Source organism: Drosophila rhopaloa, unplaced genomic scaffold (genome assembly GCF_018152115.1).
Source record: "Drosophila rhopaloa isolate 14029-0021.01 unplaced genomic scaffold, ASM1815211v1 contig_2, whole genome shotgun sequence".
Lineage (NCBI taxonomy): Eukaryota > Metazoa > Arthropoda > Insecta > Diptera > Drosophilidae > Drosophila > Drosophila rhopaloa.
The window spans coordinates 19872255-19889994 of NW_025335083.1; the positions used below are offsets into that span (position 1 = coordinate 19872255).

Genomic DNA, 17740 nt, shown 5'->3' on the forward strand with positions numbered 1-17740 from the left:
ATTATTCTTTAAAAGATTAAAAAAATGAAATATTTATTTTACTAAATTGGAGACTGCTTATATTTTTGTCTGGTAATCGACCGAATAGACAGTTTATACTTTTTCTGATGGTCAAGCTACCCGAAAACTGGGTTAAGAATGGAGGCAATTGAAGTAGGGTAAGGGAAGTCCAACTCCTGCTTACGACATGATACAAACAATGTTATAGCAGTACATGCATTAATATAGCTTAATTGGCTTGATCGGTCTTATCAGCAGCGAATATTGACAAAAGAAGAAAGTGTAAATTTATTTATGTAATATTCTGTGAGCTCCAAAAGATAATCTGAGGGTCCTAAAAACACAGTATGATAAGCTGCGTGCATTTACAAAAACAAACTGATCGGGAAATTAACGTCGGGTGTTTTATAAGAGAGCGAAAATGAACACATTCGCTCTATTGAAAATATACTATACGATCGTGTGTGCCGGGCAGATAGCGATAATTGAGCTCAGTGCAGTAAGTCAGTTGTGGTCAGACAGTCTTCACGTAATCATGATCGCTGTCATTCTTATTTTTACTGTGGCTCTTGGATTCCTCGTCTTTCTCCCCGTGATCGTCAGCGGATTGCTGCTTGGATTGGTAATTGTTTGGCTGTGGCAACGACATCATTTTTGCCACTGGCGCCGTTTGGGCGTCCCATTTATCCCGGCCACGCCCTTTGTGGGAAATGTGTGGAAACTTTTGCGCGGTGCATGCTGCTTTGGCGATCAATTCCGAGAGCTTTACGAGAGTGGTGAAGCTGCCAACCGCCCGTACGTGGGAATCCACGTCCTGCACAACCACGCGCTGCTCATCCGAGATCCGGCTCTGATCAAGCGCATTTTGGTGGAAGACTTTTCCCAGTTCTCAAGTCGCTTTGAGACCACAGATCCCGTCTGCGACACAATGGGCTCCCAGAACCTATTCTTTTCCAAATATGAAACCTGGCGGGAGACACACAGGATCTTTGCACCATTCTTTGCTGTCGGAAAGGTGCGTCAGATGTACGGACTTCTGGAGAGCATTGGACAGAAGCTCGAGGAACATATGGAGGAGAAGCTGATGGGGAAGGATAGTGTGGAGCTGGAGGTCAAGCAATTGTGTGCTCTCTTCACCACGGACATCATTGCATCACTGGCTTTTGGCATTGAGGCGCATAGTCTGCAAAATCCAGAAGCGGAGTTCCGTCGCATGTGCGTTGAGGTGAACGATCCTCGGCCGAAGCGCCTTTTACACCTCTTCACAATGTTCTTTTTTCCGCGATTATCGCGCCAGGTTCGCACTCATCTTTATTCGGATGAGTATGAACGGTTTATGCGCAAGTCGATGGACTTTATACTGGCCCAACGGGAGAAAAGTGGAGAAAAGCGCCACGATTTAATAGACATATTTCTGCAATTAAAGCGTACCGAGCCTGCAGAAAGCATAGTAAATCGCCCGGACTTTTTTGTGGCCCAGGCTTCTTTCTTGCTTTTAGCTGGCTTTGATACCTCGTCATCCACCATAACCTTTGCCCTATACGAGCTGGCCAAAATGCCAGCGATTCAGCGGCGATTGCGTGAGGAGATTCGCGAGTCACTTCGGTCTAATGATCAGCAGCTGAGCTGCGACACAGTCACTGGAATGGTATACCTGCGACAAGTGGTGGACGAAGTTCTGAGACTATATCCGCCCACGGCATTCCTCGACCGTTGCTGCAACTCCCGCGAAGGTTACGATCTGTCATCCTGGAACTGCGGGTCGCCGTTCAAGTTGCGTGCGGGCACGCCGGTCTACATATCAGTGTTGGGACTCCATCGCAATGCACAGGTCAGATAAGCAGTAGTGTCTGTTTCGCTCAATATTCTATAACTTCATTGATTTTAGTTTTGGCCAAATCCCGATGTCTTTGATCCGGAACGCTTCTCATCTGAGCAACGCCAACAGCACCATCCCATGACGTATTTGCCTTTTGGCGCAGGTCCAAGGGGCTGCATTGGAACACTGTTGGGCCAGTTGGAGATTAAAGTTGGACTGTTGCACATTCTGAAAAACTTTCGGGTGGAGCTTTGCGAGAGGTCTTTGTCGGAAATGAAATTCGATCCCAAGGCCTTTGTCCTTGCTGCTCATAATGGAACCTACCTCCGTTTTGTTAAAAATCCTCTTTGAATTAAAGGCTCTTCATATTTTAATTTTTTTTTAGTTTTACTTTTTAGCGCCGGAAATGTATCCTTCCCTTTCCGTTAATTTATAATGCCCTCTGCAAGGGAATAGAAATTACAAAAAAATCAATCTAAATATACATACCAAGATTTAAACACAGATTTTTAGATAATCGAAACACAATCATTTAGAAGTATTCCACTTTCAATTCCGATGTCTCTAAGAAAAGTTATAAGCCTAGAAGTGCGGTTTTTTGGAACTTTTCTGCAAATTTGGAAATTGAAAATGACGAAAAATCGACCCAAAAATAAAAAATAAAGTGAAAACACAAATTTTTAGAGAGTTAAGCCACAATCATTTAGAGGTATGCCACTTTGGAATCGGATGTCTGTAAGAAAAGTTATGGGCTTAGAAGTGCAGGTTTTAGGTCACTTTTCTGCAAAGCCATTTTTCGCAAATTTGGAAAGGGGTAACACTGTATATATGACAAAAAATCGACCCCAATATATAAACCAAGATTTGAACACAGATTTTTAGAGCATTTATCTACAATCATTTAGAAGTATTCCTTTTGGAAATCGGATGACTGTAAGAAAAGTTATGGGCTTGGCAGTGCCGTTTTTTGGCACTTTTCTGCAAAGCCATTTTATATATATAAAAATTTCTACGACTTTATCATATAGCTGCCATGGATGATTGAAAAAGGTATTGGAGTCGTTAAATTTTTGATGGATTATGGTATTGGTATATAAATTCGGCATGTCAGAGTATATCTTAATTTATCTTATTTTTGTATATCTTCAATTTTTCAGACAAATTTAGTCAAATTACTCATTTGGGAATTTTGTCCGGTCAAGGAAACTAAGTTTTTAATAATTTTGATTATGAGATTTTTTAATTTTGAGTCATACTCGTTTATCAGCATATTTATTACATAAAATAAAAAGCACAGTGTTTGCTTGGAATTAATTAAACACAAACTTAAAAAAAAAAAATTAATATCAAGGCAGATATTAAGAGAATTAAACTACAATTATTAAGAACAGTGCCACTTTGCAAGCGGAAAGTTACGGATAGTGCAGTTATTTCTTTATTTATTTAAATTTTTTAATTTTACAAATTCTATTCATTTAAGGTCATTTACTTCAAACTGGATTTTTAACGAAACGGAGGTGGGTTTCGTTATGAGCAGCAAGGACAAAGGCCTTGGGATCGAATTTCATTTCCGGCAAAGTCCTCTCGCAGAGCTCCACCCTAAAGTTTTTCAGAATATGTAACAGTCCAACTTTAATCTCCAACTGGCCCAACAGTGTTCCAATGAAGCCTCTTGGGCCGGCGCCAAAAGGCAAATACGCCATGGGATGGTGATGCTGGCGTTGCTCGGATGAGAAGCGTTCCGGATCGAAGACATCGGGATTTGGCCAGAACTAAAATCAATGAAGTTATAGAATATTGAGCGAAACAGACACTACTGCTTATCTGACCTGTGCATTGCGATGGAGTCCCAACACTGATATGTAGACCGGCGTGCCCGCACGCAACTTGAACGGCGACCCGCAGTTCCAGGAAGATAGATCGTAACCTTCGCGGGAGCTGCAGCAACGGTCGAGGAATGCCGTGGGCGGATATAGCCTCAGAACTTCGTCCACCACTTGTCGCAGGTATACCATTCCAGTGACGGTTTCACAGCTCAGCTGATTACCTTTAGACTGAAGTGCCTCGCGAATCTCCTCACGCAATCGCCTCTGAATCGCTGGATTTTTGGCCAGCTCGTATAGGGCAAATGTTATGGTGGAAGACGAGGTGTTAAAGCCACCCAAAAGCAGAAAAGCAGCCTGTGCCACAAAAAAGTCTGGACGATGTACTATGCTTTCCGCAGGCTCGGTACGCTTTAACTGCAGAAATATGTCGATCAAATCGTGCCGTTTTTCTCCACTTTCCTCCCGTTGGGCCAGTATATTGTCCATGGACTGACGCATAAAACGTTCATACTCATCGGAGTAAAGATGACTGCGAACCCAGCGCGATAATCGCGGAAAGAAGAACATTGTGAAGAGGTGAAACAGGCGCTTCGGCCGAGGATCATTGACCTTAACGCACATGCGATGGAACTCTGCTTCTGGATTTTGCAGGCTATGCGCCTCAATGCCAAAAGCCAGTGATGCAATGATGTCCGTGGTGAAGAGAGCACCCAATTGTTTGACCTCCAGCTCCACACTATTTTTTCCCATTAGGTTCTCCTCTATATGTACTTCGAGTCTCCGGCCAATGCTCTCCAGAAGTCCGTACATCTGACGCACCTTTCCGTCAGCAAAGAATGGTGCAAGGATCCTGTGCGTCTCCCGCCAGGTTTCATATTTGGAAAAGAATAGGTTCTGGGAGCCCATAGTGTCGCAGACGTGGTCCGTGGTCTCCAAGCGGCTAGAGAACTGGTCACAGTCTTCCACCAAAATGCGCTTGATCAGAGCCGGATCTCGGATGAGCAGAGCAGGCTTTTGCAGGACGTGGATTCCCACGAAGGCGCGGCCGGCAGCTTTAGCACTCTCGTAAAGCTTCCGGAATTGATCGCCAAAACAGCAGGCACCGCGCAAAAGTTTCCACACATTTCCCACAAAGGGCGTGGCCGGAATGAAGGGGACGCCCAATCGTAGCCAGTGCCCCAAACGATATCGCTGCCACAGCCAAACGATCAGCCATCCAAGTAGCAATGCACCTCCTATTACGAGGGGCATGACGAGAAATCCAAAAACTGACACTGAGACTAGGACGAAAAATCCCATGGCCACCATTATTAACAATATCACAGGGATCAGGACGAGACATCCTAGACACACTGCAACGAAAACACACTCGCACATGGTTACGTGAAGACTGTCTGGCCACAACTTAGTTACTGGACTAAGCACAGTCTTCGTTTTATACCCACTTTATCCACGACTGCAGAGTATATTTTGAGCCGAGCTCGCTATCTTAAAAAAAGCACGAACGAAAAAGCTCGATCCATCTGGACTTTCTTTCCCTATTTTACCTCCATTTTAAACACAGATTACGGAAAATTCTAACCAAAATAAGTATAATAAGTATAAAATGGAAGTTTTTTGAACATCTCTCTAAGAATAATGTATTATCTATAATATAAAAATATATATTATAAAATTAATAGGGATATTCTGGTCGGGTGTTTTAAGAGAGAACGAAAATTTGCTCATTTTGCTCGTTTGAAAATGTTCTATTTAGTCGTGTAAACTTAGTGCAGTAACTCAGTTGTCGTTAGACAGTCATTCAGAAATCATGATTGTCATCATACTTTTGTTTATTGTGGCTCTCGGATTCCTTGTCTTTTTTCCCGTCATCGTCATCGGTGGATCGCTACTCGGAACGGTGATCCTTTGGCTGTGGAAACTTCATCGTTACGGAGACTGGCGTTTAATTACGGACACGTCCTTTGTGGGAAAGTTGTGGAAACTTTTGCGGAGCCCCTGCTCCTTTGGCGATCAGTTTCGAAAGCCCAACGACAGTGAAGCTACCGGCCGCGCTTCTGTGGGAAAGCCCTTCTTGCAGAACACCGCACTACTCCTTCAAGATCCAACTCTAATCAAGCGCTCACTCGGAGAAATGTTCAACCGCTATCGCCCTAAAAATGGCAGATTCTCTTTAAATAATAAACCAAAGGCAACTGGCCCATGTTTTTAAGGCAAGTATTTCTTAAATATTGTTAAATTTTCGAAAATTAATGTCGATTTTATTTAGCTTTATTTTATGCAACATAAAATCGTTTGGACTTCCCCGGCCGGCTTTGCACAATCAGTTTTAGATACCACGGGCATTTTTCTTGGAATTATTATGGACTATTATTCAATTTATTTATATTTTAACTTAAATAAAGAATAGAAGAAGCTGTGAATGGTAATTAAACTGGACTAAGGATATCAATAAAAGAATATAACAACTTTACTATATGAAAAAAGCGGTTTCCCTGTTAAACATTGCTTTCCCCAATACAACGGTCTATTATAGTCCATAGACTAGCCGAAAAGAGAAAAGTACCACGATTTAAAAGCGTACGTAGTCTGCGATAAAGATTATAGTACTGGCCATATCCCGATATCTTCGATCCGGAATGCTTCTCATCCCAGCAATGAAAACAGCGTTTGCCAGAAATAAAATTCGATACCAAAGCCTTTTTCTTTGCTACTCATAATGGAACCCACCCAGATTTTGTTAAAAATCCGCTTTAAATTAAATGTTTTTCATATTTTCATTTTTATCTATATTTATGTTGTTTATTGGTAATTGAATTTGTCACATATTTTTTTTTTACTTTTGTATTTCAAACTTTTTTTAAGTTCAGTTCAAAAATTTTCACACAAATTTGTCAGTTGAGTTGGCCAATTGTTGTTGATAATGTGTATTATTAAATCTTATAAATTCCAAAGATTTTATGAATTTCTATCTATCAGACGAACCTAAGAGTTTATCTTTTCAAAATAGGATCCAAGGATTACGAATAATGCAATGAAGATTTCAATTCAGTGAATAGATAAAGTTGGATTTTGATAATTTTAAGTAATTTAGAATATATTTTAGTTTGCCTTGATAAACAACAACATTTGACCAACACGATATATTCGACATTTTTATTTTTCTTTTGTTTCATGTACAATTTAAAAAACTACCATGGAGCTTTTCGAGTTCTCCTCTTTTTTACAAATAATCGAAAAATAACTAAAGCAATTTTACACAGACATTATTAACATAAACTATAGCTAATAACTAATTGCATGTTTTGTTTTCACATCTAACGCGTTGGTTGCTTTTGAAGTTTTGGTGATACAAAATAATAAACTCAAAAATATATTTTTACATCAAAATATTGAAACTTGTATTGATTATTGCAATATTTTCACAATTTGCGTTAACGATTTACGAAAGTTTAAAATACTAACTACGAGCTAAGAATACCAGTTAGCAATGTACAACGATATATGAGGCTAATAAAGTAAAATTTTTTGTAAATGGTAATAAAAATTGTCAAAATCAAAATGCAAATTGCGGGCTGAATTGGTAAATGTAAAACTATTTTAGCTGATTATTAACTTATTTAGATTTTGATTGATGCGCTATATTTCGATGATTTCTACAGCTCGGGATTATAATTTAGAAGCATTGTATTAATTATGGCATGTAACATTATGTATAGCAGATCGACCCCGAAGTAGTTTCGATTAAATGGAAAATTTGCATTTTGTTTCGATTATTTTGTTTGAATATATTTTAATGCCTGAGGCTGGACATATTAATGGAAGCAAAAATCGAAATCATAATTTTGAAAATTAGAACTTACAATTTGTATCTCATCTATATTTTTTCTTTGTGTTATTTCCATACATATGTAAACTGCAGCTTTACGAAGTTCATTTTTGGTTTTCCTAATTCTTAGCGGTTCTCTACCTGATCCACAACACTTGCCAAACACCTAGCCATGTTAATAAAGACAGAGTTGAACGCAATATTGCCCGACCATTGCCTGTTGACATATCTTTAACATACATATGTTTATGCATATTTGTTTAGCAGCATATATATAGCTCGTTAATTACATTCATTGTAGTGTAGTTTCGACATGACATACATTTATATACTCATATATAGCGTATTTGTATTCTCACTTTAGTTTGCAAGTAAACATTTTTGCATTTCCTAAACTATAGATTAGTTGTTACACTTTCTGTTTTTTTACTCGATCGGTAAGTCTTCTAATTCACTTTAAAAAACAGTTAGGAGTCCCGGACACTACTATCTTCTATCCTGCATGACAACCTGTTTGAGGGCCCCCGCTCGGACGCTTGACTTGACCTCGTGTCCGCCCAAGGAGGCGGTTCCATCACGGGCGATGTACAACTGAAGGCCTGAGGCTAAACAAATGGGAGAAAAAATGGGAGAAGTGATTAGTGCATACACATTAGCACAATTCTCATTAAACTACTTACTTTCAGCGGATTCTTCCAGCTGATCCAGCTTGGTGTCCTTCAAAATCTCATCAATTAAGAAGTCTGGATTAACCCGCGTCTCCTCCACTCTGTCCGAAACGCGTGGCCCGTCATCCAGCGCTCCTTTTTTGCGCTTCTCACCGCTGCTTTTCGTCCGATCTAGAGATCCTGTTTCACTTATAACTAACGAACCGGAACTGGGATTCCTGTAGGAGTAAAATGATCTTGGTTGTTAACAACTTTAAGTATATGTTATTATATAATATTTTAACAGACTATACAAATAAGTGCATTAAGAAATAAAACTTTCTGGCGTGTATAGCAATTGCGATAAAAAACAGGACAACGGAAACGCAAGCAAAAACGAGGCAGAACAATACAAAGTTTGGGTACATTTAAGTCGGAGCATGCCAACCAAACACTGTGCTTTTTGATTCATGGAATGAATATGCTGATAAACGAGTATGACGCAAAATCAACAAATTTCATTGGAAAAACTTAGTTTTCTTGATTTAAATAAAAACCCAACAATGAGTATAACAAATTTTGTTTAAAAAATTTGAAATGAAAAACAAACTTAAATAACAAAATGAATCACATTTAGATGAATAGGTCAATTTGTATATTATATAAGTTAAATAAATAATTATATAAATTAAATTAAGCAAAAGATATTTTTGAAAAATTATATTTTTATTTCAATAATTATGAATAAATGATATTTCAAAATTTAAAAGACTATGTAAAACTTATTACTAGGGTTGTGCAGATAAGCTAAATCTCCCTCCTGCGGAAATAATAATTTGAATACAATAAAATTTTAGCAGGAGTTTGAAATATGCTGATTTCTGGACGTTCCTTAAACATTTGGCATTACAACTAAAAAGCTAACAGTACGAAAGTGAATAAGTGAAAAGTTGGAAACCAATGAGCGAACTGCAAGTCAACCCACATCATTGTGATGCTAGGGCGGCGAATGATTTGGGTGGTGGCCAGCGGCGAAAGTGTGGCACCAGTCACGGACATGGTGGTTGCGGAGGCCATTGCGGATGCCTCTGCGGCAGCTGCCGAAGTGGAGAGCAGTAACGAGGCGGCCGATGGATTGGAGCGGATGCTACAAGCGTCCGTGGGACTGGCGGCCATCGAACTGAGTGCGTCACCGGAACGAGGGCTGTTGCCATGGCCATTGGGCGATCCAACTGTCGTCTGCTGCTGCTGCTGCTGCATTGGCAGGGTGGCTACGTCTACTGTGTCCTGACCACCACTTCCTCCTGGATTACATTGAAAGGTAATGAGTGCTCCACTGCTACTGCTGTTCGTGCCATTCGAGGATGAGGCCGAGTGGTTCGAGTGTATACTGGCCAGAGTTCCGCATGGCGAAGAACTGGATCCGACCACATAGCAATTGGATCCTCCGGCAACCGCCTGCTGTTGCCTGTTGGTGGTGCTGGTGGCAGCACCGCTGTTTTGGCTGCTGCCATTGCCGTCAAAAAGTCGACGAGGAACTCCACTGAAGCTTCTGAATGAACGCGACGTTAAATGCGAATATTCGTTTTAGACACAGAACAACACAATATTATATAGACACTGGTATAATAAACAATAACTTTCAAACCATGTATTTGGAAACAAAATATTTTGTAAAACCAAAAATAAATAAAAAGCCACCAAATATTGGTGTTTTTGTCTAACTTTTTCTATACTCTTTAAAAGAAGCGAATGATTTCAGCTTTTTATATATGATCAGAGCGTTTTATATTAGAAATCGATGTAAATGTGTGTAGTGAGTGGTAGTGTGAGATTATTATTTCGCGGGTGAAATTAACGTTAGAAAACCGATCTCGTAATACCCTTGCAGTTGTAACCAAAATGTACAAATCAAATTAAAGTTGCAATTAAGTTCAAAAGATCAAGAAAATCATAATGAAAAAACGTTTCTCAGCTTTTTTTGTGAGGTACGTATTTTTGGTTTATGATAAACTATAACCAAGTTTACACAAACAGTCAAGACAGACTTTAACCTAGCCTATATTTTAGTTGTGCTACAGTTTAACTAGCAACTAGGGAAAATTAAATCCTTTTCTTACTACTTAAATATATATTTTGGAATTAAATAACTATTTTTAAAAATAGATGCCATTATTATTATTTTTTCGATTAGAATTTTATGGTTGGTTTGATTAGATCATTAATATTGTGTAAGTTAAATAAAAAAAAGCTGTCGCAAAACCTTTTTAAGATAATTACTGTACAGTTTGTTTGTTTTTCTTTTTCCGTGATACAACCTTAATAACCACCTTACGTGTATCTCTACGAAGTACTTGAGTCTGAAGTACTCAATAAAAACCATTAATGATTAGTAGGAACTTGAACAAAAACAAAACAAAACAAACGATTAACGAAAAACAGGTGAAAATGTTAAATGGAAACGATAACGTCTGTGTGGGGTAGTGGACCAATACCAAGGACCAGGACTAATTCTAAGACTATGTATGTCGCGAAAGCGGCGACTTAGGCTAAACATTTAGGAACACAGTTTAACAGTAACGAGAAACTTTCAACGAGTAACGAGTAACCCTCCGCTTTCAAGAAACTAGTTATAGGAATCATTTTATGGGATTTCTATTGCTTGTAGGCTTGTTGATAATCAATTCGCGACGCACCTCATTAGCTCGTAGGCAGCATTCGTGGAATGTGGCCGGATGACGAAGGATTCCTGGTTGGCCAGGGGCGTCGAGGAGCTGCCCTGTTGAATATTACGTATATAGGCCCGCTGGAAGGGCGTCCGCGACATTAAGGACATCGCCGGTGAGTCCACAACGTCGTAGGTGAGCAGACGATTCACATAGCTGCTGCCCAGCACCGGCTTTTCCGCCGACTGAATGAGACGCGGGAAATTCGGTTTTCGCTCGGAAGTCGGGGTCAGGAACGGGTCCGCCTCGATCCGCTCGCTCACTATGTCTGGTATGGTGCCCATGGATCGCATCTTCTGAATGGGATAGTGAAGCGATTGCGGACTTTCACCGTCCTGGCCGATAAATTTGGCATTGCCGACCTTGATGTGATGGTGGTTCTGGTGACTCTGATGCTTTACGAACAGCTTTACCGCCGATCCATTCGAGGTGGTCGAGTTCTTCCGGAGTTGGTGGTGCTGCTGCTGAAAGCGCAGCCGCTCCTCCAGCGACTGTTCATGCATCCGCTGAAACTCTTCGCGAACCGATTCCTCCGCATACTCATCAAAACAGAGATTGTTCAGCGACTTCATCTTGGGTATCTGAGCGTGCTCGGCCAGCTGCTTGAGGCGGCGCGGCGAGTTGCGGTCCAGCTCCATGGAGGCCTTGTGGAACTCCATCTCCAGAATGGAGAGATTCTCCATCGACTTGATCTTGGCCACGCGGGGCGTATGGAAGTTCTCCTCCAGGCCGGAGTCACCCGACTCCTCGTTGAGATACTCATCCGTGTCGCTCGCCTCTCCGCTGTCGTAATACTGTGTGGCGTGGGACGGAGATCCGGCACTGCGGTATGTGGAGCAGGGCGTGGCACCACCGCCCGCTCCCAGCGGTTGAAACGATGGCGCGGCAGCAAGTTCCGCCATCGGAGTGCGGAAATCCTCGAAGCCCAAGGTATCAGAGGTGCTCATGGTGGCGTTTGGGGTCTGGTAAAGCTGCTCCTCGCTCACATACTCAATGGTGGTGCTGAGACTAAGGTGGGTCTGGACATGATGACTTTTGTGCACCACCGGCACATTGGGGGGTATCTGCTGCTCTGGACCCTTTTGCCCGCGATGTCGACCGTGCGGTATATTCAATTTCATGGCATTAATTGCTCTCTGATTGAGTCTATTAAGTAGAGAAACGGATTTTCTAAAACGACTATAGTTTGTTGGTTTTGATTTGGAAGGCCGGCAGTTGTTTATTGAATTTCAATTTAAATGGTGTTATTGGAGAAATATTTGGGCAGTTGGTTAGTTGGCCATATACCCCATTTTGTTATATACAAAACATAAATATAGTTTAAAAAAGAAAGAAAAACAAAATTAATTTTATAAGTTTTAGCGATAAATTGGATTAACGTAAACAGTAAATGTGTATAGTAAATAAACTAACAAAGTATAAAAGCTACCGTAAGACCAGATTACAAACCAATTTAAACACATATATGTTAATTTTTTAGTACTTAAGTAACCTTAACCATAATTAAATAATACTTATAACCAACTAAAACCACTTTTTATATCAATATTCAACGTTTTTACACAGGATAATAAAAGATTTAAAGCCCCAACCAATATAGTAAAAACATATATGATATTTTAAATCTTATTTAGGAAATTTTAGTGACCTCCAAATACTTTCCCGAGTTCCATTCACGCAAAGCTTTTGCACAAAAAAACAAAAGGCCAAATGTCAAAGCAAGAATTGACTTAAAAAACGAAACCGCCCAGACGAGGCGGCAAGGGCAAAAGACCTTTGCGCACGCCTTATGACGCCAGTCGGTTGATGAAGTCATCAGATTCACTTATAAGCGACCAAGTCACAACAATTTCTCATATCGAGTCCCACTGTCTCCCCTCGAAATAAACCCCCTCTAATCACTGGCAGCATTCATTTTTGAATTGCAGCCAACATGCAATTTCGCTGAGTTACCAACTGGCAGACAGTCAGTCTGGTCATGGGAAGAGCAAGGATATTTAAACAAGTCAACGTGTGACCTCGATCTTGTGCATGCCATGCTTTGACCTTAAACTATGCAATGTTTTTGCAGCATCCGCCAAGCGAATCCATGCAGTTCTAACAACCAATTAGCATAAGATAATTGAAAAGAGCGGAGCTTAGCTGCATTGTGGACCTAAAATGCTTGACTATATATCCCTTCAGTTTAAATTTCACGAAGCAACGTTTCTTTGACTAAATCAGTTAGCTAGTTTTATACCTTATAGATTTTTGGTTAATTTAAACACAATTTTTAATTTTAATTTTAAATTTTACTTAAGGACTATAAAAATAAACAAAGGGGATTTTAATAGGTTATACATTTAAAATTAGCAGTTTTACATGGATTTAAAATAAAATTTAAAAGTCTGTCAACAAAAAAAAAACCAAAATTAATTAGTTTACGACGATGTACAAAAATGCTTTCAATAAAATATAATCATAAAAATAAAATAAGGATAATAACTAGAGTTTTATAAATTCTAACCTAAACAGTTTTCTTTGTGATAAAGTTTTTTGTTTGTTTAAGGTGTCGATAAAATATTTAATATGTTTTAGTATACTTGAAGACGAGCAATGGTTACATTATTCAAGTCAGGACGGACTTGACGCGTAAAGTATTAATTACGTTCAGTGTGTTTATAGTGTGTAGATAGAAGTTTTAGACACATTTAAATTTGGTTGTTAAGTACGGCTTTAGCATATATAACGCATGTAAAGAATTCAGCATTATAGTATAGCAAATGTTATTTAAACTAGTTAATTCTTACACGAATCTTGGGCAAAATATGTAAAAATTATTTTAAAGGAAAATAAGAGAAGGCTTTTTACAGAATAGAAAAGTAATTTAAATCGGTTTTGATGACTCACCTAGCATGTCCCGAATCACCCTCGGAACTTTGCCTTGAATGTTGACTGTGCGAAAAACTGCTATAACCCGAACCTTTTGACATCTAATTTGGAAGAAGCAAAAAAAAACATTAGGTATTTGCCCTGTAAGATGCCGAGCTATTGTACTCACTTGACTAGTATTACTGGAATTTCTTGAATGACCCATTTCCATGAGGTTGGCGTTGCCGCCTCCAGAAAACCCGATTACCACTCCAGTGGTTCCGTAGTTGTTGCTGCCAATGATTCCCAGTCCCGGAAGCGTCTGGGTCACCGGATTGGTGGCATTGGAAGCGGCGGCGGCATGTTGCTGAAGATTATCCGTGGTCAACGTTACAGCCGACTCCGAGGACTCCGACAAGCCGGAGTCCGTCACAATGGCCGCTATCAAAGCCTGGTTATCGATATCTGCAAGTATTGCTGAAATGGGAATTCGAATTTCTTAATATGTTATTGATATTGCAATTTACGACAATATGTATGTGCATACATATTATTAATGTATTATAAGTATAACGATAAGAAATAAAAGCAATACACGCGTCCAAACAAAAATGTTTGTCAAGTAATACATCATCGAACCGTAATTTTCTTATTTATGTAAGTAGCACAGTTTCAGCAAGGACTTGCACAAAAAAAGACGTAATCTATTGAACTTTGCCAAACAGATTGGTAGGACAATACGGGGTATGTCATTAATTTGAACAAACTTTTTGCCCCCATAGTTCCTGTGATTCTGTTGAAGCTGATATGAAACATATGTGTTTTTATCTGCTTTTTGGGGGTCAATGAATCCATTTTACTCTTGTGCTCTACAAACTACCAGCAATAATCCCCAAACCCACTACTCACCCTCCTCCTTTGTGGTGGAGACGGGCCGCGTTCCCGGCAGCGACTGAGTGCTGGGAACTCCGCCCAAGGTGGCCCCACTGCCGCCCAGGGGAATGGAGGAGCCGCCGCTGCCACTGCCTATGCTGGGCAGAGCATTGGCCGTCGGAGTTTGTAGGCCCACTCCAGTGGCCGCATTAGTCAAATCATCCATCGACGGCTTGCTCTGTTTGCTCTTCAGGTTCGGAGTGGGTCTGCAAAGTCAATTATATTATATTTTCGTTCCAAAAGGAAGTTCATTCAACTACTTACGCCTTGAAGAGAATATCACCGCTCAGCATATGCATTTTGATGCTCACTCGCAGCATGGAGTTGTCCAACCGATGTCTCGAGTCATAGCCCTCGAGGAGAAATCGACGCGAGGTGAGGCCGGCACCGGCGAATTCGGCAAGATTGAGGTCGATAAAACCTAACTTATAGTAACTGCGACCGCCCTTCATTTCTTTGCGTATGGAGATGCGCAGGTGGCAGGGATCCAAAACTCCGGTCGAAGCATTCGCGCTCATCTTGCAGGGAAACTCAAAGCTTCGGTTCCACTCGACACGATGGTTGCGCACTTCCTCGCTACATTAAAATAATGTCGTTATTATGGTTCAATTATATCAAATGTATAATGCAATCTTACCGACTACTGTACTCCTGAAATGATCCTCCATCGAGCAGTCGTATCTTGGCGAACAACACCTCATTAACCAGGGCCACCTCGACTAAATCCTGCAGCTGCACTTCAACGTTGAACTTGTACTTCTTTTTTTTCATCATAAAGGTCATGCCAGGGGCGCTAGGCCCAAGAAGTGTCATCAATTCCTGTCCAACAATCTGTGTATTTCGCCTTCCTGCCGCGGAATGGATGAGAAAGTCACCAGCGGTTGCGCAGCACCGCCTTCACTTAGCCTGTGAATTGATCGATAAGTTATAAATGGTTCAAAAAACATCCACCTAATACTTTACCTTTGATAGTTCTAGCTTGTTTTGTGTTTGATTTGTTAATCTGTGTTTATTTCTATTTGTATCAGCTTTATTTCTTGGACTTCTTACTTAACTGCCATTTTCAGGGTTGACGATGTGTCGTGGTGCAGGAGGAAATTGTGGTGCAGAAGCTGCGTCCGGTGGAATGGAAATACTCCTTACTGAAAATAAAATAAGCAGAAGCAAACCAAAGGTCACAAAATTGTTTGATATGAAAACTAATTGGGAGAATGTGTGAGGTAGAAATGAATAAATTTAAATTTCAAGCATTGTAGTTTTGAATAGAAACTCACTACAAATGAAATCAACTCCTAACGGGTTATTGATTTGTTCCCTAAAGCACCCCCACAAATCAGATAATATAAAGAATGTATAACCTTGAAGCCATAATTCCTTTTTATGCATATTGAATAATTAAACACTTGTTAATAACACTCAACTAATTAAAAGGGCAACACGCAATGGGGAATCGCATGACAGAAGCGCCGCTCCGCAGCAGAAAACTTGGCACTTGGTGCAAACATTTGCTCAACAATTCCGTAAGATTTTAGACGCCTTTTCTTGATTTATACCAAATCAGTGACGCATTACTCACCGATTACAATTTTAGTGCTTCTTTTTTGATTTTCGCGAAACCAAAAAGCAATTAATTTGTGTTCTGTTTTATCTTGTCTCTAACGTCGTGCGATTTTTTCATTTTTAGATTGATGACTAACTGACTAATCGGTCACTTAGAGTCTGGGAGAAAATATGATTTTCTTCTATAGCCTGATATCTAGTGAACCTTATTAATTATCTTAACATAAGCGAACAGTGAATAATGCGTATTTTCGGTATTCCTTGTAAGAATAATTGTCAGTTAATTAAAACATGGCTGAATAGCCTAGTAATTAACCTGTTTTACTCAGTGTTAATCATAATAACGTTTTTATTGTTGGGGCATTACACACATTAGCCTTTCCCATTGTGAGGAAAACCTTCCAAAAAAACAGCCAGAACACAAAGAGCTTTAACCCACTTACTCCACCGAGGGAATTGATTTCTAGGAAAAACTGTTTAGGCGATGTTCGGACTTGGCTTGGTTTCCTTCCTTACTTTTACAGTTTTCAAGCCGCACCCCAAAACAATCCTTAGCCAAACGAAAGTTTAAAATAAACTCTGCACCTTGATTAGATGGTTGGTTGAAGTTAAGGAATAAGCGAATGGCTTACTGACATGAGAAATCACTGACCCACTAACTAACGAAAAGAATTTTCTATTTCTACTAGTCAAATGATAATTTGATGCAGTTGGTCAGAGCGTCATTTCCACATTGTGGAAATTGGTTTTCCATTAAATAAGCTCAATCATGGCCCTGATTTCTATTTAATGATATTTTGCTTTAGATTTGGCTAGAGGTAAAGGAAGTACGAATTTTTACATGCTCGTTGATTGAGTTTGATTTGATTAGAAAAGCAATTTGCTGACAATTGGCCGAAGAGAAAACATTCGCCAGTTTATCACTGAATTGTTCTTCAATCAGACTTTGTTAAACCTGAAGTCAAATGTCAGATACACTAGCTTGCTCGAAAATTGAAACTCAGCAAAAATTCGTTTTTAAGACTCATTTCTGTTCTTTTACAAATAGTTTGTCTCCGTAGCAAACGAAAACGCAACTTTCGGACAAATAAAATTTAAAAAACTAGTTTCGTCATGATTACAGCCGAAATGGGGAAAAACAAAAAAATTATCAGACTAATGAAACCATTATGACTTCACATTGACCTTTACCTTGCATCATCCACAAACACAAATAGGAAAAAAATATTTAGCGGACAAGGTGCCTATTTATTAAGAATGACGCAGCAGCAGCAAAACAATATAGCACGGATAGTCAGACAGAGAAAGCAAGAAAATTAGCAAATATCTCTTGCAAAATATGCAGCCCATGCAAATAAGCGAATACAAGTTCTTGATTCAACTTGGGTGCGACTGCTCCTCAATTTTCCGTCGCACAAAAGTTGGCAAATTCAAAATGCATATACATAATGTGTATGTAACAACAGCAATATCAACACAAACAGCTGGCGCCATTCGATAAAAGGCACGTTGTAAACAAAGTATTTAGAGGTGAGTGGGAGAAATGGGGC

At 39.8% G+C, this 17740-nt stretch overlaps 3 protein-coding genes across 9 annotated transcripts in view; 1 reads left to right on the forward strand and 2 right to left on the reverse strand.

Moving 5' to 3' along the window:
- Positions 1-519: 519 nt before the first annotated feature.
- On the forward strand, positions 520-2193 carry LOC108041253 (probable cytochrome P450 6t1). The gene is made up of 2 exons (XM_017119131.2): positions 520-1831; positions 1889-2193. Exons 1-2 carry the CDS (start codon positions 536-538, stop codon positions 2168-2170), a joined length of 1578 nt encoding a protein of 525 aa, XP_016974620.2. The 5' UTR covers positions 520-535; the 3' UTR covers positions 2171-2193.
- Positions 2194-3309: 1116 nt separating this feature from the next.
- Positions 3310-5127, reverse strand: LOC108041249 (probable cytochrome P450 6t1). The gene is made up of 2 exons (XM_017119120.2): positions 3649-5127; positions 3310-3591 (listed from the first exon to the last, which is right to left on the reverse strand). The coding sequence occupies exons 1-2, from the start codon at positions 5020-5022 to the stop codon at positions 3310-3312; spliced, it is 1656 nt and encodes a 551-aa protein (XP_016974609.2). The 5' UTR covers positions 5023-5127.
- Positions 5128-6419: 1292 nt separating this feature from the next.
- The window catches only part of LOC108041250 (protein FAM102A), a 28646-nt gene continuing 17325 nt past the window's right edge, over positions 6420-17740 (reverse strand). For 2 of the 7 annotated variants that reach the window (XM_044459541.1, XM_044459542.1), the window contains exons 3-11: positions 15594-15772; positions 15268-15536; positions 14895-15206; positions 14607-14836; positions 13888-14174; positions 13737-13819; positions 10818-12026; positions 8155-8360; positions 6420-8079 (exon numbers count right to left, since the gene is read on the reverse strand). In XM_044459541.1, the coding sequence (XP_044315476.1) occupies positions 7961-8079; positions 8155-8360; positions 10818-12026; positions 13737-13819; positions 13888-14174; positions 14607-14836; positions 14895-15206; positions 15268-15443 (2622 nt within the window). In that variant the 5' untranslated portion in view covers positions 15444-15536; positions 15594-15772 and the 3' untranslated portion in view covers positions 6420-7960. Of the gene's footprint in view, positions 8080-8154; positions 8361-9106; positions 9674-10817; positions 12027-13736; positions 13820-13887; positions 14175-14606; positions 14837-14894; positions 15207-15267; positions 15537-15593; positions 15773-17740 lie in introns of all 7 variants that reach the window. The other 5 variants (XM_044459547.1, XM_044459545.1, XM_044459544.1 and 2 more) reach the window with 5 other exon arrangements.

Bases quoted from the DNA above. Each gene is read 5' to 3' on its own strand.
- LOC108041249 (XM_017119120.2), bottom strand. From the start codon at position 5,022: ATGTGCGAGTGTGTTTTCGTTGCAGTGTGTCTAGGATGTCTCGTCCTG. The intron at 3,592-3,648 runs GTCAGATAAGCA...CATTGATTTTAG, and splicing joins GACTCCATCGCAATGCACAG to TTCTGGCCAAATCCCGATGT.
- LOC108041253 (XM_017119131.2), top strand. From the start codon at position 536: ATGATCGCTGTCATTCTTATTTTTACTGTGGCTCTTGGATTCCTCGTC. The intron at 1,832-1,888 runs GTCAGATAAGCA...CATTGATTTTAG, and splicing joins GACTCCATCGCAATGCACAG to TTTTGGCCAAATCCCGATGT.